Genomic DNA, 25,935 nt, shown 5'->3' on the forward strand with positions numbered 1-25,935 from the left:
AACATTTGAAATTTGCTTTACTTCCACTGCCAAGGAAAACTGCTGGGAGTTAAAACAAGCAAGGTTAATACTGTACTGAAGATCTTCCCTCTTCAGCTAGTGCAGCTTCAGTATGGCATTGTTACTATTGTAATGATGTCATCTTCAAATACGACAAACTTTGGATAGTGAACAGCTAGCTGTTGCTAAAAAGCCATTAGCAGAGGATGGTTTCGATCCATCGACCTCTGGGTTATGGGCCCAGCACGCTTCCGCTGCGCCACTCTGCTCATAGGACAACTGAAAAGAGAAGCACTTGTACAAAAGTAAGTCGTCTGTGTTTCATAATTGAAATGATCAGTATTGTAGATTCAGTATTCTAAGAAGAAGTTGTTGTCTTTGTCAGTCAGCACTGTCCCAACAAGTAGCACTTACAGAGTAAAGGAAGGAAAACTTCTGAAATCACCAACATTACCCCAACTAATAGCACTTACTGCTCTCAGAACACAAGTCACTAACTCTGCTAACTCTGGTGATTAGTGATTAGGGTAGTGTTGTTTCAATTGATCTCTGACCAATCAGTGAACTGAACAGTCTTCATGTCTCCCTTTGGAACAGCCTGACGTTTTTTGGCAGAGGTGAAACACCTGCACAGTTCCATGGTGTAATGGTTAGCACTCTGGACTCTGAATCCAGCAATTTGAGTTCAAGTCTCGGTGGAACCTGAGTCTTACCAATAAAACACTGAGAGTCCTGTAAAAATGTTGTTAATGCCAGCTTTGATAGGACAGTGTCAGCTCTGTGTTATTGATGCAGTTAAAAAGCTTTGTGAGCTCTTGATGTGTTTCGTGGCTTCTTTGGTCACATTTGCTCCCTTTGTGTCTGACAGAGATCCTGAACCTTCACATTGCTAAATGTACTCCTGTGATGTGTGTTGGCCAATTCATTTCAAATGTTTCTAAATCTGTCAGGTCATTTCCCATCTGTGTTCTTTGATCTTATGGTTAGCACTGTGGACTTTGAATCCAGTCATCTGAGTTCAAATCTCAGTGGAACCTCTGCCATCTGATTCAGTGTGATAGTGATTCAGAATAACACCCAAAACAGATGCTCACCGACCTCTGTGGTGAGGTAAAGGTCCAAAGAGGATGTAGATCAGTGGTAGATGTTCATCAAAACAAAAGGCCACTCAAAGCAGAACCGCTGCTCAGTCTAACATTCAGACAACAAATTGACATGACGAGGTGGCCGACGACTCTCTCCTTCATTGCTGATAGATACATTAATGTGAGCAGTTAACTATCCGTCTATTCACACACAGTCCAGGTCGCTGCATGCTGAGGTGGCCGAGTGTTTAAGGCGATGGACTGCTAATCTACTGTATCCTGTGTGTGGGTTCACATCTCATTGTCTTCTGTGTTCAGCTGTCCATGTTGCAGCCTGCTATTCTAGGTAGAGTAATCCTAAACGTCTGACTTCAGGTCCATATATCAATCAAACCTGTTGAAGTTTAATTTGAAGGTTATCTGGATGTGTTGTATCTGCTTTCAGAGTTGTTGTCAGGTCATTAAGATTAATTTTCTATGCAAGACTTTAGCTCTTTGGAGATACGGCAACAAGAGAAGGCCAAAATAAGGAGCTTACAATTCCAATACCAGTTAGTCAGCAAAATATGATGAGCCAAGTCCACTGTGACAAATATTTTCTTTAGCATAAAATAAACTGTCACATTAATGTCCTGAATGTGCTGTGTGTAAATAATGAGATCCTGGGTTCAAATCCCAGCAGTGCCTTGCTCCTAATGTTAGATGTTGTGGATAGAAAGGACTCATACACGGAGACCACAAAATATTAAATACATTTGTCCCCAAAATACACATTACAGCAGTAGAGGTGAAAGGAAAAGCAGCTTCCATCAGAGGTGGGATTTGAACCCACGCATCAAGGGGGAAAATGCAGAAAGATAAACATGAGCACACACTGAATGTTCCTTTACATTATGAGACATGACTTCAGCTGGAAAATGTCAGTTTTTCAAGCAGCACTGATTTACAGGAAACGACGAACATTGGATGGTGAACAGCTAGCTGTTGCTAAAAGGCTGTTAGCAGAGGATGGTTTCGATCCACCGACCTCTGGGTTATGGGCCCAGCACGCTTCCGCTGCGCCACTCTGCTGTAAACCACCCCAGATGGGACTCGAACCCACAATCCCTGGCTTAGGAGGCCAGTGCCTTATCCATTAGGCCACTGGGGCACAAAAAAACCTCATTATTTACACACAGCACATTCAGTCACTCTCTCTGACCAGTCACTTAACTGCACAGTCTTCCTTCATGAAGGAGGTAAAATGTTCACAGCAGAAGGGGGGGTGCAGATCATTGGACATGTCATATGAAGGGCTCGTCCGGGATTTGAACCCGGGACCTCTCGCACCCAAAGCGAGAATCATACCCCTAGACCAACGAGCCCTTGAGAAGGCCCTCCCCCTCCTGAAACATACACACAAACGGTAACTACACAGAAATAAACATCGGTTGTTGATATTGGCAGTTTTACTCATCGGACTGATGCTGATATGTTACAGAATTACCAGCATCAGCTGATACATTGTGCATACCGACATCAAACCTTTGAGAAAGTGACACACAACTATGAAGAGCACAAGTGTTCACTGACACAGACGTGGTTTCAGAGACAAACTGCAGAGAAACTGGCAGCACTGATGACTGATGAGTAATCCACAGACTGACAGAAGGTCAGCAAGCTGCTCCAGCTGAGGCATCACTCTTCAGGTTACTGTCTTATATGTCCTGCACGCTGACCGATTGCATCACAGGAGCCTGTGGAGTGAGTCTGCCAACACACATCACAGGATACATCCAGCAACAGGAAGGTTCTGGAGCTGACCTGCTCTGGGGATCTAGTTTCCTGGTGCTGGTCTAAACAGGTTCAAATCCCAGCAGTGCCTTGTTGTAAATGTTGGAGTAACAACATGGCTGATGTACGTTTCCCCGTCTTGATTAGAAATTTCCGGAACTATTTGTGAAGGTGCTGCTGGCTAACAGGAGTATTATATTTTAGAGGTAAAGTATTCCCTTTTTCAGCTATTTCACTGTTATGTTTAAAATGCAAAGTACCTTTTTAACCAACATCAAAATACTGGAAACACCGTGCTGTGGCTCGCCCCGTCTGGGCGTGTGCGGTCGGGGGGAGCCGGCCTCGCCGCTGTGAGGCAGGACCCTTGCTGGTGGCTCTGTGCCACTGTGCTCTGTTTGTGTTGTCTGGTTTGTGCCCAATGGCCCTGGGGTCCTTTTGTTGGCCCCTCTGTTCCAGGCCTCGTTGGCGCAGTAGGCAGCGCGTCAGTCTCATAATCTGAAGGTCGTGAGTTCGAGCCTCACACGGGGCACTTCTTTAGTTAATAATGAGAGTTTAGTGGTTGGGTCTAGAAGCTCAGTTCTTTTAACACTCTCTGGTTAACATGTTTCAATGATATCTTTGGACCGTCTATGGACCATTTCACCGCTCCGCGTGGACAAATATGTGAAGTTTTACAGCTGACCAAGAAGAGACGTTTTCTTTGCTCTACAACGTAACTTTGTGAAAATAACATGTCTGTGGTTGTTTTCTGATCCCTCCTTCGTTTCTTCATGTCTTCTGTTTGTGTCTCTCTCTCGGAGTGATGTTGTTACTGAAGCCGACTCTGACCCCTCACTGAGCGGGTCGGTGCGGAGAAACACTCCGTTACCTCCGACAGCTGAGCGGTATCGCTTCTCGGCCTTTTGGCTAAGATCAAGTGTAGTATCTGTTCTTATCAGTTTAATATCTGATACGTCCCCTACCCGGGGACCATATATTAAATAGATTTTTGGAACAGGGAGTAAAATCTAAAATCTGAAAACATTCATGGAATACATAGAAAACAGTATCACAGAGTGACACATATTTTTAGAACTTTATAGCAAAGTATGTCACAATAAGTAGAAAATATGTTGAAAGACTGACGGCATAGGTCTCACTTTGAGCGATGATTTAGAAAATTATGCTCAAATTTAATTAATTTTCACAAAACTATAATGGATCACAGTTTAGTTCTTATAAAAGACTTTGATAAAGTGAGTAACTTACAGGTTTAATCCATTTTCAGTTTCAATAATTTTCATGTTACGCCATGTGATGATTTTAGGCATAATACAACAAATTGTCACATAATTTCTGATACCAATGAAAAATCTAAAAACAACATGTTTCTATAAAGATGAGAGTTAGTAGAGCAAATATCAACCTTTTTTGTGCCTCTTATTTAAATTTTTTACAAAACCCCTTTTTCTGGTATACATGTCACTGACCCAAACACAAATGAATGAGGACAAAAAACAGCAAAGCAAAAGTAAAAAAAAAAGTCCAAATATGTTAGTTTACTTTTGGTCAACCAGTAGAGATCCTGCAGTCAGCTGCTTCGGTCTTTCTCTTTATAGTCGTCACAACCAAACGGTTTCTCTTCTGTATTGACCTCCATGTATACTTTAAGGCTTTTCTCTGGTTTAAATCTTTTCCCACAAACATCACAGCTGAAGTGTTACACTTCTGTGTGGATCTTCATGTGTCGTTTAACTTCATTCTTTAGTTTAAATTTTTTCCCACAAACATCACAACCGAAGGGTCTCTCTTCTGTATGGACTGCCATGTGTGTTTTAAGCACTCCCTTTTTTTTAAAGCTTTTCCCACAAACATCACAGCTGAAGGGTTTCACTTCTGTATGGACTGCCATGTGTGTTTTAAGCACTCCCTTTTTTTTAAAGCTTTTCCCACAAACATCACAGCTGAAGGGTTTCACTTCTGTATGGACTGCCATGTGTTTGTTAAGGGTATCCTTTAGTTTAAATCTTTTCCCACAAACATCACAGCTGAAGGGTTTCACTTCTGTATGGACTGCCATGTGTTTGTTAAGGGTATCCTTTAGTTTAAATCTTTTCCCACAAACATCACAGCTGAAGGGTTTCACTTCTGTATGGACTGCCATGTGTTTGTTAAGGGTATACTTTAGTTTAAATCTTTTCCCACAAACATCACAGCTGAAGGGTCTCTCATCTGTGTGGACTGCCATATGTGGTTTAAGCATTGCCTTTAGTTTAAATCTTTTCCCACAAACATCACAGCTGAAGGGTCTCTCTTCTGTATGGACCGTCATGTGTCTGTTAAGGGCTGCCTTTAGTTTAAATCTTTTCCCACAAACATCACAGCTGAAGGGTCTCTCTTTTGTGTGGACCTTCATGTGTTTGTTCAGGATTTTCTTTAATGAAAATCTTTTCCCACAAACATCACAGCGGAAGGGTTTCTCTCTTGTATGTACTACCATGTGTGATTTAAGATAAGCTTGTCGCTTAAACCTTTTGTAATAAAATGAGCAGCCAAACAGTCTCTCTACTGAGTGAACTTGCATATGCTGTTTCTCCCCTGTGTGGGTCTTCATGTGAATCTTCAGATCCCACTTTTTTTTAAACATTTCCCCACACTCAGAGCAGCTGATGGGTTTTTCATTACTGTCACATTTTCTAACATTTGCATCACCTTCATGTATTTTCACATCTAACTGGGCCACTCTGGTTTCATGATAATCATCTTCACTGATTTCAGTATCAGAGGAGTCTGAGGCCTCTTCCTCTGGATCTGGATCTGGTCGAAGAGGACTCTGTGGATCACAGCTCCTGGCCGGTTCATTCATCTCTTCATCCTCACTCTTCACCTGAAACGGCCTCACAGGGTTCCTGGTCTCCTCCAGTCCTGGTACCTGGTCCTCCTCCTGTTCCTGTTTAAGGACTGGACTCTCTGAATCCTCCGGATCCGGACTGGAGGTGAACTCAGGAGGAACCTCTTTTTTCACCATCAGCTGCTGAACATCTGGAGGAAACGATTCAATAATGAATCCTCTTTATTAGCTACAATATGAACACAGTTATTCCTCCAGCTGCTTCATTCTACATCTGCCAAACACAGTCCTCAGCCTTTCTCACTCATAAAAACAACCGACCCGTTTTGTGGATCAGGACTCAGGGCTGCAGCAGCTCCAGCTGGCTCCTCTGCCGGTCGATCTCCTGCCTGAACCCCGAAGCCTCCTCCTCATATCCGGCTACCATTCTGTCCACGGCCGCTAAGATCTCCCGGCAGGCGGCGGCGAGTCTGTCGGTGACAAAACCCTGCAGGACTTCTGCTGTGGACATTTTAGCTCCTTCACTTTCCAGCTGAGGGACTAAAGACCATCAGTCCTGTTTGTGTGCAGCAAATATACGGATATTATCAGTATGAGACACTTTATCAAAACATTTCCTATATTATTTTTTTAAACATTGATTCAATGTGGTCCTTAACCTGTAATTTGCCCTTTAAGGTAACATTTGTGACTTTCTAACTACTGTCTTAACCCTCCACCCTCCATATCATTGATAAAACTTGCTGACTTGTGATTGACCTCTGAAATCACCAACACTACCCCAACAAATAGCACTTACTGCTCTCAGAACACAAGTCTGCGCTTCAGTTGGGGAAACTTTGGTGACAAATGCATCAATTCAGCTGATCTGACGAAATGTATTAATTTTTGTCCAAATTCCATCCAGGACAACCCCAAAGAGAAGCACTTGTACAACAGGAAGTCTTCCGTCTTTTTATTTGAAATGATCATTGTTGCATTCTAAGAAGAAGTTGTTGTCTTTGTCAGTCAGCACTGCTCCAACAAGTAGCACTTACTGAATTCAACAGTCAAGTCAGTGCTCAAGTTAAGGTCACATTTGTGACTTTCAGACTGCTTTCTTTGCCCCCAATTGATTAATTGATAAAACTTGTTGTCCTGGTGATTGAATAAAAGACAGAATTGCATTCCTCATTTTTTTTGTCCAATTTCCATCCAGGACAACCCCAAAGAGAGGCACTTATGCACAAAGACGTCATCAGTGTCTCTGATTGGAGTGATCTGAGTTAGATCTGAAGAAAACGTGGCTCCAAGACTTACTGTTGTTTTTGTCAATTCACACTGAAAGTGGAAAAAGAGACCAATTGAATTGATTAAGTCACATTAAGCTTTCATTTTTACCTCACTTAGGATCTTCTCTTCAAGAGTCTATGCAGCAACTTTCCACTTGTGTCATCGTTCCAATGGACTCCCTTTCAGGCTTCTACCTGAATTTATCTTCTACCTGAATGAAACCACTCCCACAGCTGCCTGCCTACTTAGTTTGGGCGGTTTCAATGGTCTTGGTAATGGTTTGTAATGAAGAACACATTTAGTCCATCAGGAACAGACAACGATCCTCTTAAATTCATGAGGTCCGTTAGCATATGATGAGAGGACTGTTAACTGCAGTGATTAGGGATTAGGGTTGTGTTGTTGTAGCTGATCTGAAGAAATATATTTAAAATTGCAAATCATCATCATTTTTACTGAATTTCTGAGCAGGACAACCCCAAAGAGAAGGATTTATGTAGAAAGGAATAATTGTAGCTGTCTGAGTTAGAGCTTGCTGTTGTGTTTGTCAGTCAACAAATAGCTGAGCTGTGTAGTTGTGTTGTGCATGAAAAGCAGCAGTCAGCTCTGCCTGGATACAACAGTGGTCAGGGCTGTATGATGTATGTTTATACTGAAACTCTGACAGCTCTCCTCCATCTCCCTCTTTTACTTACTCTGGGTTCCAGGCCTCGTTGGTGCAGTAGGCAGTGTGTCAGACTCATAATCTGAAGGTGTTGAGTTGGAGCTTCACACCTTTAGTTCCACTTCCAGGCCATGGAAGCAACAATGAGAAGTCATTTCCACTGTGTGCTGTGCTGAAACAGCTCTGTTGGTAGAGTCCCTGGTTCAATCCTGGATTTTAGTACCTGTGGTGTGTCTTTTTTAATTAATGAGAGATAAAAAGCTATTTAGGAAATGTCAAGGTGCCAAACAAACCAACATTTTCTACGGACGGAGTGGCAATATTTCAACATGTCAAAGGAATTTTGGTCGGACGGTCAAAAGTAGACCAAAACAACTTTGTCCCAAACACACCTTGCTGCAGTGGAGGTTAAAGAAAAGCTACAGAAAGAGGACATGACCTGACTGTGTGTCACATAAATGTATGAATCCAATCTGTTAAAGTGAAGCTGAAATGAATCCTTGTAGCTTTAATTGTTCAGCAGCATGACTTGTCATGATACTGAGGTTGTGTCCTGTTTGGGGGTCACCACAGAGGAGGAGCTAGTGAGGACAGGCAGCATTATCAATGTCCTCATCTCATCCAGAAGGTTTCATCAGACAGATAAGTGATTTAGCTGTCAGGCTCCAGTGTCATGGGAGACATCTGTAGATCATAAGCCATTTAAAAAAAAAATCCAGTTTGATGATGATTGGAAATGTCTGTTTATTGTTTATCACTTGTTAGGATCCCTGTTAGCTGTCACTGAGGCAGCAGATACTCTTCCTGGGGTCCAAATGAAAATGCACATCTGCAGTCAAACAGGCTCACAAACCACTTTACCATCAATCTCAACTGTATACACATTACACTTCCATTACCAGATCCTCTGTATATAGATGAATGTTGCAGTGGTGCTGTGGCTTAGCTGGTCAAAGCACCTGTCTTGTGAGAGTCATGATGGTCAGCTACTGATGTTGGAATATTTTAAGATCCTCTGTACATTGCTGTATATCAGAGTGGTGCTGTGGCTTAGTTGGTCAAAGCGCCTGTCTAGTAAACAGGAGAACCTGGGTTCAAATCCCAGCAGCACCTATTTTAAGGTTGTTGAGATAAACCCATGTAACTTCTTCTGCAGGAGTTCCATTAAAACTCTCTGACCAATCAGGTAACTGCAGAGTCTTCATGTCTCCCTTTGGAACATCCTGCAGTCGATGGTGCCAAAATCCTCCAGCTACAGACCTGTAACCCGTCCTCACCACAGCTGTACATCTGTTACACCCTGTAGTTGTCTCGGGGAAAGGGAAGCTTATTGTCATATAGTGATGGGATGGCTCCATACTCCAGAACATCCCTGTGAACCCGGTCATACACCTTCGCCAGATCAAATCTTGGGGTTCCACATGTCCACTATAATTCAAGTGGATAAGACAAGTCAATCACAATCACAAGTTTTATCAGTTTTTAGGGTGTGGGGGTTAAGAACATCTGAATTAGTTTGAAAGTCACAATTGTTACCTTAACCTTAGCATTTAAAGAAACGCATCATCAGCAAACACCAGCTGCTGTTTTCACCCAGGTGGCTGCTACATGGGTTCAACTTGTGACTGTGGTGTTGTCAGTGAAAAGGCTTCTGGTACAAACTCCTAAACTACTTCAAGGACTCTGTAGCTGGCCAGTATGGGGATTGAACCCATGACCTTATTTATGCATGGCGTTATTAGCACCACTCTCTAACCAGCTGAGCTAACCGGCCTGCTTGGGTGCTTCTAAGGCTTATTATAAAAGTATACAGAATAAATAGCAGCTTGAACTTTTTGGAAAATTCAGCACGCTAGCATCGGCTGCTGGCTTAGCATGTATTTGTATCAATAAGCCTCTCAGCTGTTCTGAATGGTGACAGTGGGGCAGCCTTTGTGTTTACATCTGAATCACATGTGATTTTGGAAATTCTTCAAAGCAACTTCAAAGGAGGAGTTTCATTCTGTGAGTACTGTGACATCATCAGTCCAGAGTGATTTCTGTGTGTCTGCGCTCATCCATTTGAAGGGAACGTGAGAGAGTGTGTATGCATCTGTGTCATGTGGGAGATCAATGAAAGGCAGGAAATGCCTTTGATCTCCAGTGATGTCACACAGTCTCATTGTGGAGTTATTAGTTGTTGATGTTGTTCTGTAAAAATCTGCATCAGTGAAACATTCATTCCAGACTGATATTATCTGTGTCATGGTGTTCAGAGATTTCAGCAGCTCACATCCAACACAGAGACTCTGAGCAGGCCCACCTGGTCTTAGACCCAGACCGAGACCCAGACCTAAATCCAAACCCAGGAGACAGAGGTTGAGTGAGTCAGTGAGGAAGAAGCTGCTCGTTCTCCTTCAACAGTTTGATCTGAGGAAAAGTCACTTCCTCTTTTCAGGAATCAATTAAACAAAGACCGTCCCTGGATGGGCTCGAACCACCAACCTTTCGGTTAACAGGCGAACGCGCTGACCGATTGCGCCACAGAGACATGATGACATTTGGAGATAGTTCAAGATGGTCTGACGTTTAGGATAATTCCACCAAGAACAGCAGGCTGCAACATGGACAGACCAAAGTTAGGTGAATGTGCACTCTGTGGTGGAGGTCATGAGAAAAAATGGGAGGAGTCTTTGATGTCATGGTGGCATTACAGAATCTTTTTTTTTCTTTTTTTGCTTCCACAAGATACCAACTTTCTTCCAAAAGCTCAAGCAGCTGCTCCAGGTGAGGCTAGAACTCACAACCTCAGTATCACTCTGCAGGTTACTGTCATATAAGTCATACTGTCATATCTAAAGCCTGAGGGCCCTCAGACAAAGAAGCTGGGTAACAGCACAGACTGTCAGGAGTGGTATTTGAACCCTCAATTCCAGAGGAGACTGTCACCTGAACACAGCACCTTCAAAAGTCCACAGCACTTGTTGTGGCCAGTATGGGGATTGAACCCATGACCTTGGCGTTATTTGCACCACGCTCTAACCAGCTGAGCTAACCGGCCTTCCACATCCAGCTCTTCCACAAAAGGGAGACATGAAGACTCTGCAGTTACCTGATTGGTCAGAGAGTTTTAATGGAACTCCTGCAGAAGAAGTTACATGAGTTTATCTCAACAACCTTAAAACAGGTGCTGCTGGGATTTGAACCCAGGTTCTCCTGTTTACTAGACAGGCGCTTTGACCAGCTAAGCCACAGCACCACTCTGATGTACAGGGATGTACAGAGGATCTTCAAATATTCCAACATAAGTAGCTGACCATCATGACTCTTACAAGACAGGTGCTTTGACCAGCTAAGCTGGTCAAAGCACCTGCTGGTCACAGGTCACCTGCACTTTTGGCAACAGTCAGAGCTCCAGACACAATAACTGATTGTAAAACCCATAATGTCTTGTAGCCAACAGAAGTGCCTCACTCTCATGACTCTTACCAAAGTTTGTCTCCTATGAAAAGGCACTCACCAATTTCCTTCTGCTAAACACAGGACCGTGCAACATCATGCAATATCAGCCAAAGACACATTCCACTGTTATGAATATAATTCTTGTAATGTAAATTACAATGACATTAAAGGCAATTGTGATTCTGAGGATGGATGAAAGGTCTTAGGCGCCAGACTCAAGACCTTTCCTGCACAAATGGGCCCTGAACCCTGGACCCTCAGATCTGGACTTTGGCAACTTGGCTTGTGGAAGACTCATGGTTTCATTATTTCATAGATCAGTGTCACCTATCATTGCTGTGGAGTCTATAATGTGAACCACTAAACGGTTAGTGGGTTAGTGGTTAAAAGTCTGATGCTCTACTGACTGAGCTACTCAGGCTTCTGATTGGTGTATAATTGGACGAGCCCTCTTCTTAACAGAAGATTTTAGTTTTTTTTCTACACAAGAGTTTAGTTCTTTGGAGATATGGCAATAATAACTTCCTGTATTACAGCTTTTACTTGCAGTCTCTGGACTAGAGAAACAGTAGTTTAGAGTAAGAGTCATGATGGTCAGGCACTGATATTGGCAACACAACACAATGGGCTCATCCAGGATTTGTACCCTGGACCTCTCGCACCCTAAGCAAGAATCATACCGCGAGAGACTTTCTCAGCATAACATTTATGGCATTCAAAATGTTTTAAACCGTATTTATCATACAGTCAGACTTTTTCTGAGGGGGAGAACTTCTCAGTCATCAAAGCTCTCACACAGAGCATTGATCATACATTACAACATTTATAGTACAGTCAGAAAACCAAATCTGCAGGACAACCACAAGAAATGACCAATTTCACTATTCATCAACAACAGGATGATGTTCCCTCTGTTCCTCAAAGGGACTTCACCAAGATTGAAACCTGCCATGTCCAGCTGTCTCTGATCACTAACATCACTGGCTGGAACTCAAAACTAAACTAAACTCAAAGAGTTTAACTAAATCTAAATATGTTATGAATGACAGATTTAAAGTCCAGAGTGCTAACGATGACACCATGGAACCACATGTAGCTGTGTGAAGTTTGCTGTCTGTGTTACTTGAAGTATCCTGACAAGACACCAGTTGAACATAATCTTCAATCAGTGTCAACGGTGTGGCCAACTTTGTGTCCTTTTAATTAAATTTAGCGTCTGTTCCTGGAGTTAATGGAGACTTTTGTGGAGGAACTGACAGGAAAGCGCACATCACTCTGCAGCTATCAACAGCAGATGCTGCAGTGAGCCCCGTCCCAAAGCCCTCACTTGTTCAGTCTATTTATGAAACATTTCAGAAGTCACAGTCTGACCCCTGTGGTTCATACTTTACAGTATGTTTTCAGTCAGACCTGCTGATCTGCAGTGATGGGCTGTGTGTGTTTATGGGGGGTGTAGCTCAGTGGTAGAGCATTTGACTGCAGATCAAGAGGTCCCCAGTTCAAATCTGGGTGCCCCCTCCCAAACACTACATGGTTTCATGCACATGCACAAGCTCCAGCTGACTGTGATGTTTCTCATTTTTCTCATCTCAGCATAGGCTGTCAGGGGTGGGATTTGAACCCACAGCATCAGAGGAGACTACAGCTCAGCCAGCTATGAGCAGAGTGGCGCAGCAGAAGTGTGCTATACCACCATTGCATGAAAATGCAATGGTGTGGTAGAAATCGAACCCGGGTCAACTGCTTGGAAGGCAGCTATGCTCACCACTATACCACCATTGCATGAAAATGCAATGCTATGCTCACCACTATACCACCATTGCATGAAAATGCAATGGTGGTATAGTGGTGAGCATAGCTGCCTTCCAAGCAGTTGACCCGGGTTCGATTCCCAGCCATTGCAGTTTACCTGTAAGTCTACAATTTAACTTTGTGTTTTACGTTTGTTTTCCTTCGAGAAATCCTGAGATCCCGAAATCCTGTAGATCTCAGGCCGATGGTGCCAAAGCGCTCCAGCTACAGACCTGTAACCCGTCCTCACCACAGCTGTACATCTGTTACACCCTGTAGTTGTCTCAGGGAAAGGGAAGCTTATTGTGATGGGATATATAGTGACGGGATGGGATGGCCGAGTGGTCTAAGGCGCCAGACTTAAGTTACGCTACTTCCTGTGAAGTGGGGAATTCTGGTCTCTGAATAGAGACAACTGACAACTGAAAACTCTAAAGCCTGTGGCTCCCTGTGGTAGAAATGGACAGCAGTTGTTGGACTAAGGATAACTTAGCTGTGACTGAATCATATGTACAGGCTGAGTTAGATGGTCAGGCACTGATAGTGGCGACATAGCTAGCAGCTTCAAAGGAAGCTTGAGCTACCACTGAGCTACATCCCCTGCATGCTGGATTTAACTATAACTCAGCTACGTTACACAGACAAGTACTTGCAGCTAATGGCTCGTTGGTCTAGAGGTATGATTCTCGCTTTGGGTGCAAGAGGTCCCATCATGACTCTTACCAAAGTTTGTCTCCTGTTAAAAAAGGGCAATCACCAAATTTCCATCTGCTCAACACAGCAACAAACACTAAACAACTGTTTCTCTAGTCCAGAGACAGCAAGCAAAAGCTGTATGGCAGAACCATGATTGTCTTTTGAGCTTCATTAACAGAGTGCACTCTACTGTGGAGGTCATGAGAAAAAGTGGGAGGAGTCTTTGATCTCTTTGATGTCATTAGAACCTTTGTGACATCACAGAATCAGCATCTCCTTTGATGGTTACTGATGGAACAGGAAAAGGTCAGATCCTGATATAATCTTGTGAATCCACAAGTATGCCTTTCTTTGTTTGTGTACCAACAGCCTGAGCTCTGGTTCTGACTTTGTTTTGATGAACCTCATTATTTACACACAGCACTTTCAGGACGATGGTGATTGACCCCGTGACATAAATAAGTTATCATGCACCTGCGGGGTGTACCAGGTAGGAGGTTCACTATCCAAAGTCAGTAGTATTTGAAGATGACATCATTACAATAGTAGCAATGCCATGCTGAAGCTGCACTAGCTGAAGAGGGAAGATCTTCGGTCTTCCACCGTATTCACACCAGAGATGATTTTGCACCATCATCTTTGGAAGAGTTTGGTTCACATATTTTACAAAAGACTTTGTCAGGAGTGGGATTTGAACCCACATCTCCATTCAGAGACCAGAATGCCCTTTAGTGCAAGAAGGAGCTAACCTTGAGTCTGGCGCCTTAGACCACTCGGCCATCCTGACATATGGACCTAGCTCAAGTATCCCCTCAGTGTAGTCATTCTACCAAATTACTAACTGAACACAAACATATACGTGATGACAAAACAACAGCCATTGAATGCCACTTAAAACCAAAAATCTCCTCGTGTTTTGCCCCCACCCCCATTTTTTAAACCACACTTCAAAACATCATAATGAAGTTACAGCAAAGCCCTGAACAAATACAGCAGGTCTAGACCAAACTCTTTATGAAATTATTTTGACTATTATTTTGAGAGCAGGAGGAGGGGATATACAATACATTAAGTTGAAGAGTCTGGGGTTCATAACGTCAAATGATAATGATGATATGATAAAGTCAACAGGTGTCTGCAATGATAAAGTCAAATGAATCAGATCCAGAATGAAGGGTTCTTTTTCACCTTCTGACTTGGCAAAAGCAGTGCAAAAAATCACTGCAAATGCATTGCAACATGCAGTGCAAAACCAACACCACACTGCAAAATGCAGTGAAAAGGTGAGGGGAAAGAAAATATACCACACTGCAAGCGTGCTGTAAATTTGTCTGACATATAAGCTACCTTTTTAAAAAATATCTGAATTCCAGTAAGGCTGACTGCACATCTGAAGGCTCTGTGTTAAAACTCTGTTGGGATCAGTGCTGGTGCTCTCAAAGTTTGTAGGTCAACAAGGCCTCATGGTGACAGTTTAATTTGGTTAATGAACTTAATGAACAGCGTTAGAAGAAGACTCTGAGTCTGACTACAAGTTTTTCTCCAGGTTGTCTCTGAAACCATGTGTGTGTCAGTGAATACTTGCGCTCCTCACAGTTGTGTGTCATTTTCTCAAGGTTTTGAAGTATTGATGAGTTAGTTACATCTAACCCAGCTACGTTAGACAGGTATCTGAGGAGCTCAGTCATCTGGGAGAGTCTCTGAGTAGAAAAGCTGCTCCTTTCTGATGCAGGCTGGGGGGCTCACAGTGGGCGGAGTCTGCAAACTGTAGTGAAAGTGCACATCGTTCTGCAGCTCTCAACAGCAGATGCTGCAGTGAGCCCCGTCCCAAAGCCCTCACCTATTCAGTCTATTTATGAAACATTTCAGAAGTCTCAGTCTGACCCCTGTGGTTCATACTTTACAGTTTGTTTTCAGTCAGACCTGCTGATCTGCAGTGATGGGCTGTGTGTGTTTGTGGGGGGTGTAGCTCAGTGGTAGAGCATTTGACTGCAGATCAAGAGGTCCCCAGTTCAAATCTGGGTGCCCCCTGCCAAACACTACATGTTTTCATGTGCAAGCACAATCTCATAACCCAGAGGTCAATGGATCAAAACCATCCTCTGCTATTCTAACACACTCAATGTCTCTTCATTTAGCTGGAAAATGTCAGGAGTTTTTCAGCAGCACTGATTAACAGGAAAACATGCAGAATGTCATTTATCACTTTCTCCAGTAATGTGTACAGTTGTCACTGTGCTGCTCCTGACTCAGTGATGCTGTTGGATGCTTATAGGGCCTCCGTTCTTAAAGTGTGGGCTCCACCCCACTGGTGGGGAACAGAGACATGACAGGTGGGGCGTGACAAACTGGAGGAAATGTTCTCATCCTCTTAGATGAGTCCTAACTCAGCTCTGTCATACTTTAATGCCTTGCAGATTCTCAAACATGGTGTGTCTCTCCCCAAATGGGAAACTTGGTCCATGGAAACAACAAACCATTGTTGGCAGGATTTGAACCTGCACAGGGAAACCCCAATGGATTTCTAGTCCATCACTCCACTTGGCCACAACAACACACAGACTCTGAGCAGGCCCAACTGGTCTTAGACCCAGACCCAGACCCAGACCTAAATCCAAACCCAGGAGACAGAGGTTGAGTGAGTCAGTGAGGAAGAAGCTGCTCGTTCTCCTTCAACAGTTTGATCTGAGGAAAAGTCACTTCCTCTTTTCAGGAATCAACTTCTACCATCTGTCCACTAGATGGAGATAACTGAGCATCAACTGAGAACTGAGTTCTTCATCATCTGGAAACAGACAGCATTGTTTTCTTCAGCTGGAGCTCTTTGTTCAAATCTACATTGAGATTCAGAGCCAAATGTTTTTCCTTTTCTGGATTTACTTCATCATTTCAGTGACTCTGTGGATTCAGCTGACAAATGCAAAATACAACCAACATTTAAACGATGACGTGTTGAAACAAAACTTTATTGATTCCGACTCCGCCCACACCAGAAAGGAGGAACGCCCTCTGCCAGCAGCGGCAAACAGCCGCCTGGCTGCAAACCAGGAATCCTCACTGCCAGATCATATGGGACGTGACTGTACGACCCAATGGAGCTGAACAGAGAGGCGATCCCTGATGATCACCTCACATAAGAAGCATGTCAGCTATTTTTCCAACATCTTCTCACTCCCAATGCGTCAATAAGCTGACGAAGGGTCAGTGTCCCTTTCCGTCACAAGCAGACTCAGGGGGGGACCCTTTTTTGGGTAACCCGACTGACTGACACAGAACTCCCATAACGTTGTTGGGGTCACTTCACTTTGTGTCGGGTTTTTTTACACAGTAGTTCCTGGGGTGATATTCCCAGGTGGTGTTATCCCAACCAGGACATTCGGAAATCCAGCGTGTTTTAAAGGTTTGATTTTTGTTCAATTAAATGCCCCAAATTACAGCTGATTTGTTTCTCATTCGAGTATTACATATTCGTTGGTGTCGCGTGGGAGCGCGATAAGACAGGAAATACCTTTGATCTCCAGTGACGTCACACAGCCTCGCTGTGAGGTCAGTAAACAGTTGATGTTGTCAGTGAAACATTCATTCATCCTCAGAGTCATCTGCTTCTACCGATCTCCATTTTCATTTCCAACCACTCAGAGAGACAAGAACACACACAGACACACTCTGACTAACCAAACCATTCCAGGAACAATCAGGATGATTCTGGCTCAGGGTGTGACAGGTCCGGGGTTCAAATCCCAGATGAGCCCTTTGTCAGCTGTTGTAAGAAGTGAAAAAGCCTCCTAAATGTGGAGGGAGGCCGACTCTGTCAGAGAGCAGTGTGCATTCTAGCTTCCTTTAGCTGTCAGCCTCTGATCATCAACTCTTCAGCTTCTATGACTTCAACAATTCCTTCTGAATGCAGTCTGAGGCAGTGATTGTGAAACTTTCATTCAGACAGAGATCCCACATTCAGAAGAAAACAGCCACACACAAACAAAGTCATCATGAACAGCCTACATGGAGCCTAAATGAAAAGAAGCAGGAACTAAAGTGTGAAAATAATGATGAACAAAGTGTGACACAGAGAGGCTGCAGCCTGGTGTGGACTATAACGTCAGAAAATGGATCAGTCTGTGACACGGAGCACTAAAGTTGGAAGGCAACAGTCAGAAGTGTCTGAGTTCAGCTGAGCTGAGAGTCTCTTGCACGACTCTGCCAGAAAATCATTGGACTGTATTAAATCAATCATTTGACCTTTATTTATACAGCACTTTTCAAACGAATAACAATGTTGCACAAAGTGCCTTATGGATAAAAATATAAAAATAAACAAGATAATATCCCCCACCTGGGCCATCCACTCAGACAGAGACACTCAGATTAAACAAGACATTATGTTTGTCTTACAAAGGTCATTTTGTACACAAAATAAAAATTGTCCTTTCAGAAGGTAAACTGCTGCAGTGTCCTCTGAGTTCTGCTCTTTTAGCATTTTAGCACTGACAGTAACGTGTTTCACAAGAAAATGTTTTATACCAACAAAAGAAAATGCTTCTAGAAATGTTCCCAAAGCAGCCCAAAGGGTCCAGAAGAAGCTGAACCTAAACCCCAGGTGGAGTTTGGAGGAGCTGGCTGAGAGGAGAGGAGGACTTGAGGAGTCTCTGGGATCATGGTGGACTGGACTCTGTTCTCAGACCAGTTCTGATTCCTCTGTCAGTCTCTGCTGGATGAAGCTCTCCTCTCCACCTCCCAGGAACATGGTCCAGAGTCTGGACAAGCTGCTGCTGCAACATCTGGATCATCAGGAAGCAGCTGATCCTCCATCAGCACACACTTTCCTCTTCACCACCACTTCCACCTGTGTAGAGAAGAAGAGAGCAGATCCATCAGTGTTTCCTGACTCTGTCCATCAGCTGTCAGTCAGTGATGCAGATCCAGCATAAAGACCTGCAGGGACTTCAGTCCTGTTCAGTCCAGATGTGCAGCAGCTGCTTCCTCTCAGCTCATGTTAACGTGTTGGAGTGAACACACTGAGCTGGAAACTCACAGACCTCAAGTCTGCTGACTCAGCACATTTCTCTGAGTCCACAGTGGAGATAAAGAGCTGAGTCATGAAGGTTCATCACTTTACTGATGATTTTCTGAAGGTCCATTTAGACTGAGAGAGTCTGACAGACAGACAGACAGACAGACAGACAGACAGACAGACAGACGGGATTCTGGTCTGCAGAAAGATTACATGGTGACAGTGTGATGAAAGAAGATCAGTGATGTGCAGCTTTCAGTCAGACTGATCTCAGAGCTGTGACAGATGAACCTGATCAGAGAACAAACAGTCTCAGCTCAGATCTGACAGTTTGATGGACGAGGACCAGAATCTGAACATCTCTGAGTTCTTCAGCTGGAATCTGCTTCATTTGATGGTCACATGGTCACAACAGTCCTCTGACTGATCTGATTGGCTGACTGTTTTCTCTCTGTCTTTCTGTCTAATCCTGAAATCTGTTTCTGTTCTGCTCTCACAACTTCAGTGAGGAGTTTGAAGGTTCACAGGAAACACTGAGTCTTTGCTCTGATATTGGATTTAAACAATATTACTGAAAGGAACATGAACTGACTCCAACTGTACTGACCTCAGAGTCTCCAGTCTGAAGTCTGGACTCTTCACAAGATCAGACAGATCCTTCAGGTCTGAATCCTTCAGGTTGTTCTCACTCAGGTCCAGTTCTCTGAGATGGGAGGGGTTGGACTTCAGAGCTGAGACCAGAGAAGAACAGCTGATCTCTGACAAACTGCAGTTCTCCAACCTGAGTAAAGAATAAAATACTAATTTCCTGCTTGAAAGTGTTCAGTGTCTCTTCATCTGTTCAGAATATGAAAGTCACACAGCTGAACCAACAGGAAGCAGCTTCACAACAGTCCAATACAAACACTGACAAGATTTACTGAGAAAATGAAACAACACTGTAAAGAACCTGAACTGACTTAGACTGTCAACATTGTGAATATAAACTGTGTGAAATTAAAGTCATTTTCAAATGAGTGAAAATCAGTTTTAAAAAGTTTAAATGTTTAAAACCTGAAGAAGATTTTCCCTCATAAATATAAACCTGTCTGCAGGTCAGAGTCACCACAACTGTAACATCATATTAATCTGAGAGCAGAAATAAAACATGAGTCTGACCTCAGAGTCTCCAGTCTACAGTGAGGACTCTCCAGAAAACCACACAGATCCTTCAGTCCTGAATCCTTCAGGTCACTCCAACTCAGGTCCAGTTTTCTGAGATGGGAGGGGTTGGACTTCAGAGCTGAGACCAGAGAAGAACAGCTGATCTCTGACAACCTGCAGCTCTTCAACCTGAGTAAAGAATAAAAGATGTGACTTTAGGAGACAAAGTTCCTGCTTGAAAGCAGGATAACGGTGCAACTGCTCCCCCAACAGACCAAGCTCTTAATATACATCATGTCTTAAAACATTAACATGTCAGATTGTTATTTTAACACGCTAGCTGTACTGGAGAAAAAAAAAAAAAACAAAAAAAAAAAACAAAACAAAAACATCTATGGTCTCTCTCATTGTCCCTTCTGTTGGAGAAATGATCCCACTGAATGGCCGGAGGTGACACATATCAATATTTAAAACCACCTGATGGAGTCCCCCAGTAAGATTTTAAAATAGCTTTTTATAACTCAACATTTCATTCCTCACAGAAGCAGTGCTGCATTCAGCCTCATTGCTTTTTGTTATTCTCACTGTTTCTTCACGGGTCGGTAAACAATCATATCGAAGTTTAAATTAAATATAGCAACCAATCTATATCAATTTCAGGCTTAAAAATACAACTTTCTTAAAAATCACGCCAACTCCCGGTTAAGGTCCGGCCCCTTACGAGTACGAATTCGGATACAGATAATGCAGATGGTTGAAAGGATACGGATGCGAATAATGGTGTACTCGCTTATCCCTATGAGGTATGTTTGGAGCCACCTTATTTCCACTGCTGCAGTGTGTTGGTCATGTACATTCATGTAACTGCTTTGGGGTCAGTGGTTCATGTAAACATTATTATTCTAATAATGGACCAGGTGGGAAGGTTCCTTGGAAAATGAAAGCATTAGTTCTGACAATCTGTTTGATATTCAAACTAAATTGGCATCATGACTGAAATATCCCAAACTCAACCAATAGAGCCATGTTACATGTGGATGATTCTATTCTATTGGCCAAGTAAGAAAAAATGTTCACATTATGCTGAACATTGTTCCAAAACCGTGCTGGAAGTGGAGACTAATGGAGAACCAAGACAAAACATAACTGGTGCATTTTAGGCCAAAATCAAGTGTGAGAAGTTGAATGTTGGGACAGTAATGCTGTCCTACACTGATCAGTATAAATGTCTTTGCATGACGTTGGACCAACACATGACATTTAACCCAGCTGTCAGTGTTTTAGCTCAGTCTGCAGGTAGAGCCCTGGGTTCTGGACTGAACAATAAACAGTTTTCAAATGTGACTTTCAAACATTTAACTGTTAAAACCTGAAGAAGATTTTCCCTCATAAATATAAACCTGTCTGCAGGTCAGAGTCACCACAACTGTAACATCATATTAATCTGAGAGCAGAAATAAAACATGAGTCTGACCTCAGAGTCTCCAGTCTACAGTGAGGACTCTTCAGAAAACCACACAGATCCTTCAGTCCTGAATCCTGCAGGTCGTTCTGACTCAGGTCCAGTTCTTTGAGATGGGAGGGGTTGGACTTCAGAGCTGAGACCAGAGAAGAACAGCTGATCTCTGATAACCTGCAGTTTCTCAACCTGAGTGAAGAATAAAAGATGTGACTTTGGGAGACAAAGTTCCTGCTTGAAAGTGTTCAATGTTTCATCATCTGTTCAGAGCTGAAGGTTTAGAAAGTAGAAGTTTAGAAAATGAAAGTCAAACAGCTGAACCAACAGGAAGCAGCTTCACAACAGCCAAACAGCTCTCATTAATATTAATAACAAAAATCTGCTGCATCGTGACTCCACCTCTTAAACTCTACCAGCTCCACCTGTGACTCCATCTGTACAAACTCATGTTCATTAGAGAATCTACTAAACATTCTCAAGTTTTAAAAGACAACAAATATGTCAGACTGAACTCTGGAGAAAGGTCAACACATGGTTCACAACATCTGGAACATTTTCACTTCATTCAGCTGTGACCATGTTTAACAAACATGCTGAGTTTGGTCTGAATCTTTCAGTCAGTCCGCTTTAGTCACATGACTTTATAGTCGTGTTGGAACAAGAAAACACTGAACATATATTTGTTCATGTCAGTGTGGGAAAATGTTTCAAGTTTTAAATCTGTAGTTCAACATTTCTCTGCTACAGTGACTGGACTAAACCAGAGAAGAAGAAAACAGACGTCAGCATGAAGATCCTCAGTGAGGATCAGTATAATATCAGCCTGATGTCTGCAGGTCAGAGTCACCACAACTGTAACATCATATTAATCTGAGAGCAGAAATAAAACATGAGTCTGACCTCAGAGTCTCCAGTCTACAGTGAGGACTCTTCAGAAAACCACACAGATCCTTCAGTCCTGAATCCTTCAGGTCGTTCCAATTCAGGTCCAGTTCTCTGAGATGGGAGGGGTTGGACTTCAGAGCTGAGACCAGAGAAGAACAGCTGATCTCTGACAACCTGCAGTTGTCAAATCTGAATAATGAATAAAAGATGCAGATAAAATCATTGATAATCAGTCAGATATGTTCAGAAGACTTTAAATCAAAGTGCCACCACATTCTGTCTGGATGTTTGAAGTGTTTCTTTAGCGTAATTGTCATTTCAGCCACTGGAGGCTGAAGTTCAGCAGCTCCTCACTCTAAAACAAAGTGATTCCCTCAGCTGACGTGCTGCTGCAGTGGAATACAGGACATACTTATGTGTAGGAATACAGCAGATGCCTGCTTTATAAATATGTGGCAGCAAAGGAAAGTTCTGTTTTTGATGTGAAGATGAAGCTCTAAAATCTTCTAAATGAAGAACATTTCAACATGTGTGGGACTGTTTGTTTTCAAAGTGTGTAGAAGAGCTTTTTGATGTTGACTCCGTCCACAGCAGCTCATCACTCAGCGTCTGTACCGCTGCTCTGAACTCCATCTACTGCAGTAACACACTGACTGAGTATGACCACACCACAAAGAAACACAACTATCACTGTGCTCAGTGCAGGGAAACCTGTGGTGGAGCTCCAATCCTTTGGAAATAACAGCTTTCAGAGCACAGGGGGGCCACGGCCACGTGTCTGAAAGCCCCATGAGGGCTGGAGTCTCAACAACACAACTGACTCTGGTCCTCAGCTCCACACCCTCCAAGTCTGAAGACATTTATTAGGACATTAGATTCAGAGGTGGATTAAAGATCTACCACAGTGGACTGACCTCAGAGTCTCCAGTCTACAGTCTGGACTCTCCACAAGATCACGCAGCTCCTTCACATCTGGATCCTGCAGGAGGTTTCCTCTCAGGTCCAGTTCTCTGAGATGGGAGGGGTTGGACTTCAGAGCTGAGGCCAGAGAAGAACAGCTGATCTTTGACAACCAACAGCATCTCAACCTGAAAAAGAATAAATCAAATTTAACTTTTGGAAAAGAATGGCAACTTTTATCATCATCATCATCATCATCAACAACGATAATAATAATAATAATAATAACTAGAAAATTCCAGGGAAATTTTGAAGTGCCACGGGACCCGGGGCCCGTCGTCCGTCACCCGTCGTTTGTTGCCCGTCGCCCGTCGCCCCTCGCCTGGACGAGCAACCCGCGTACCGTCATGCTGTCGAAAGCCTTCCTACTGAAATTTCCGTTCGGAGAACCGATTGAGCTCGATTCAATGAGTGCGTCTGTATATCTGTCTCTGTGTACGTCTGTGTATATGTGTGAGTGCATCTGTATATCTGTCTCTGTGTATGTCTGTGTAAATGTGTGAGTGCGTGTCTATATCTGCCTCTATTTGTGTCTGTGTATATGTGTGAGTGTGTCTGGATATTTGTCTCTATTTGCATCTGTGTATATGTGAGTGCGTCTGGATATTTGTCTCTGTGTGTCTGTATATATGTCTGAGTGCATCCGTCTATCTGTCTCTGTGTACGTCTGTGTAAATGTGTGAGTACGTGTCTATATCTGTCTCTGTGTATGTCTGTGTATATGTCTGAGTGCATCTGTCTATCTGACTGTGTGTATGTCTGTGTATATGTGTGATTGTATCTGTGTATGTGTGTGCGTACATCTGTATATCTGTCTCTGTATATATGTGTGAGTGCATCTGTATATTTGTCTCTATTTGCGTCTGTTTATATGTGTGAGTGCGTCTGGATATCTGTCTCTGTGTGCGTCTGTATATCTCTGTGTTCGTCTCTGAGAAGAAATCATTCAAAGTGATGGCCATAGGCCACAGACAGAGTGAGATGAGACCAGCATAACAATTGATCTATGATTGTGTAGGAAGCGTGGGAGCTATCATAAAGCCTTTTGTCACAAACAGAGTTCAAAGTCTTCTGACCCGTTTAAACTTTGAACAGCGTTTCTGTATGACGAAGCAGTGAGGCTCCAAAGTGGGGTGGGTTTGATCCACAGACCAGAGCTGAGAGAGATGCGGTCGTCCGTGACGACCGCATCTCGACGGTCCCGACGAGAATTCGTTCGGGTCAGAGCTCAGACTCTCCCGAAAACTCTCCGAAAAGTGGCTTTTGACCACGTCCCGAACTACTTCGAATTGCGAGCAAACCGTAGCTCCGGTCCGAAAAACGAAAACACTGTTAAAGACAGAAGGGTCTGGAGATTCTGAAAGTCTTTATTTGATTTGAAAAGTCCTTATAATGAGCGTGTAGGGACAGTGCGAAGTCAGAGTGAAATTGTTTTTAGTGAAACCTTGATTTGCATTACAGTTAATTGGCCCAAAACCAGGTGTTTCAGACGATCTGAGCCCTCCAGTTTAAATTTGGTGAGGAGTAGAGCTCTCAAACTTAGATTTTATGAATCCCAAGACCTGTGTCTACGTTTTGCCAAAAAATCATTTGTCTCCCTTTCACGGTTTGGCCGTGAGCTCGAGTGAAACATGAAAATGTCGGTTAGTTTTTCACAGTGCTCTCACTCTACTTAACGAGCGGTTACACTAACTTTGAGGAAAAAGTGAATCGGACTGCTCCTTTGAGAGGTCGTAGTTCGAAAACCGTACCATTTAGGAGACAACGGTTTGATATTCTGGAACGAGCATAACATTTCCTCCGTTTTAAAGTTTCAATGACATTTCTAGGTGCACGTATGACTGAGCTACTTGACTGAGAAAATAGGTGAAATTTTGAGGCGATTTTTCGTCGGCTCCCATGCATTCTCTATGGAAAATTTCGGCTGGTTTTTTGGGAATAACTTTGGGAAAAAAAATCGGAATATCGACTACCCAGAACTTAGCACACCATTCCCGATCGAGCCGCACGTTTTGATATACATATTGTTGGGGTTCGTCCAGCGGTATGACCCGCATTAAGTGCCGAAAATCAGGCGGAATAATAATAATATTAAGACTAATAAGTATGGGCGAAGAATAAATAGTGCCTCGTGCTATGCACAGAGGACACTACTTCTACTGTGTAGAAGTAGTGTCCTCTGTGCTTATAGCCCGTGGCACTAAATAATAATAATAATATTTGAACAACTGGAAACAAAACAATGTTGATCAAAATTGAATAAATTCACCTTCAATGTGAAGATTATTTCTGGATTGAAGATAAAAGAATCTACAACAAGCTCTGACCAACCTCAGAGTCTCCAGTCTACAGTGAGGACTCTCCAGAAAACCACACAGATCCTTCAGTCCTGAATCCTGCAGGTCATTGTTGTGACTCAGGTCCAGTTCTCTGAGTTGGGAGGGGTTGGACTTCAGAGCTGAGACCAGAGAAGAACAGCTGATCTCTGACAAACTGCAGCTCTCCAACCTGAATAAGGAATTAAAAAAAAATATGATCTAATCATTGATAATCAAATCAGAAATGTCCTCATCAATGATCTTTGTGTTATTGTGGGTCTTCATCTTGTCGCGACACACGTCACCCAATCAGCAGCACAACATTCATCCACCTGTTCATGTCACCACAGGTTGATGAGCTGCTGCTGACCTCAGGACAGACTGAACTAGATCAGACTTTAAATATCCAGTCCTGATTCAGGACTGAAGTCTCCCTTGGTGCTGGTCTGTGTCTGGGGATCAAACATGTGAAACCAACTGGTTGGTTCCTATCAAACCTTTCCTTATTAAACACATGAAACAAATAAATTGAAGGTGTGAAAACAACAATAATAATAAAACTGAACCTGGAGAATCAGTCAGTCAGAAAGAAGAACACTGGAAACAT

The 25,935-nt window shown here is 43.0% G+C and overlaps 1 protein-coding gene, 13 non-coding genes and 1 pseudogene across 14 annotated transcripts in view; 6 read left to right on the forward strand and 9 right to left on the reverse strand.

The window, feature by feature from the left end:
* Positions 1-25,935, reverse strand: part of LOC115057316 (ribonuclease inhibitor-like) — a gene marked incomplete at its 5' end in the record, with an annotated part of 29,785 nt that overhangs the window by 2,739 nt on the left and 1,111 nt on the right. Inside the window, 2 exons of the mRNA XM_029524359.1 lie at positions 22,973-23,138; positions 25,342-25,518. Of these exons, the coding sequence (XP_029380219.1) occupies positions 22,973-23,138; positions 25,342-25,518 (343 nt within the window). The remainder of the gene's footprint in view (positions 1-22,972; positions 23,139-25,341; positions 25,519-25,935) is intronic.
* trnam-cau (transfer RNA methionine (anticodon CAU)) lies at positions 198-269 on the reverse strand. Its single transcript has one exon. It is a non-coding gene; the product is annotated as a tRNA-Met (tRNA).
* trnar-ccu (transfer RNA arginine (anticodon CCU)) lies at positions 2,163-2,235 on the reverse strand. Its single transcript has one exon. It is a non-coding gene; the product is annotated as a tRNA-Arg (tRNA).
* trnap-ugg (transfer RNA proline (anticodon UGG)) lies at positions 2,378-2,449 on the reverse strand. The gene has a single exon. It is a non-coding gene; the product is annotated as a tRNA-Pro (tRNA).
* trnam-cau (transfer RNA methionine (anticodon CAU)) lies at positions 3,315-3,387 on the forward strand. The gene has a single exon. It is a non-coding gene; the product is annotated as a tRNA-Met (tRNA).
* On the forward strand, positions 3,745-3,869 carry LOC115058186 (uncharacterized; annotated as a pseudogene).
* Positions 8,664-8,737, forward strand: trnat-agu (transfer RNA threonine (anticodon AGU)). Its single transcript has one exon. It is a non-coding gene; the product is annotated as a tRNA-Thr (tRNA).
* On the reverse strand, positions 9,315-9,398 carry trnai-aau (transfer RNA isoleucine (anticodon AAU)). The gene has a single exon. It is a non-coding gene; the product is annotated as a tRNA-Ile (tRNA).
* Positions 10,081-10,154, reverse strand: trnan-guu (transfer RNA asparagine (anticodon GUU)). Its single transcript has one exon. It is a non-coding gene; the product is annotated as a tRNA-Asn (tRNA).
* On the reverse strand, positions 10,591-10,664 carry trnai-aau (transfer RNA isoleucine (anticodon AAU)). The gene has a single exon. It is a non-coding gene; the product is annotated as a tRNA-Ile (tRNA).
* trnat-agu (transfer RNA threonine (anticodon AGU)) lies at positions 10,789-10,862 on the reverse strand. Its single transcript has one exon. It is a non-coding gene; the product is annotated as a tRNA-Thr (tRNA).
* On the forward strand, positions 12,512-12,583 carry trnac-gca (transfer RNA cysteine (anticodon GCA)). Its single transcript has one exon. It is a non-coding gene; the product is annotated as a tRNA-Cys (tRNA).
* trnag-ucc (transfer RNA glycine (anticodon UCC)) lies at positions 12,897-12,968 on the forward strand. Its single transcript has one exon. It is a non-coding gene; the product is annotated as a tRNA-Gly (tRNA).
* trnal-caa (transfer RNA leucine (anticodon CAA)) lies at positions 14,229-14,339 on the reverse strand. The gene is made up of 2 exons: positions 14,302-14,339; positions 14,229-14,274 (listed from the first exon to the last, which is right to left on the reverse strand). It is a non-coding gene; the product is annotated as a tRNA-Leu (tRNA).
* trnac-gca (transfer RNA cysteine (anticodon GCA)) lies at positions 15,512-15,583 on the forward strand. The gene has a single exon. It is a non-coding gene; the product is annotated as a tRNA-Cys (tRNA).

This window comes from Echeneis naucrates, chromosome 2, assembly GCF_900963305.1.
Source record: "Echeneis naucrates chromosome 2, fEcheNa1.1, whole genome shotgun sequence".
In the NCBI taxonomy this organism is placed as follows: Eukaryota; Metazoa; Chordata; class Actinopteri; order Carangiformes; family Echeneidae; genus Echeneis; species Echeneis naucrates.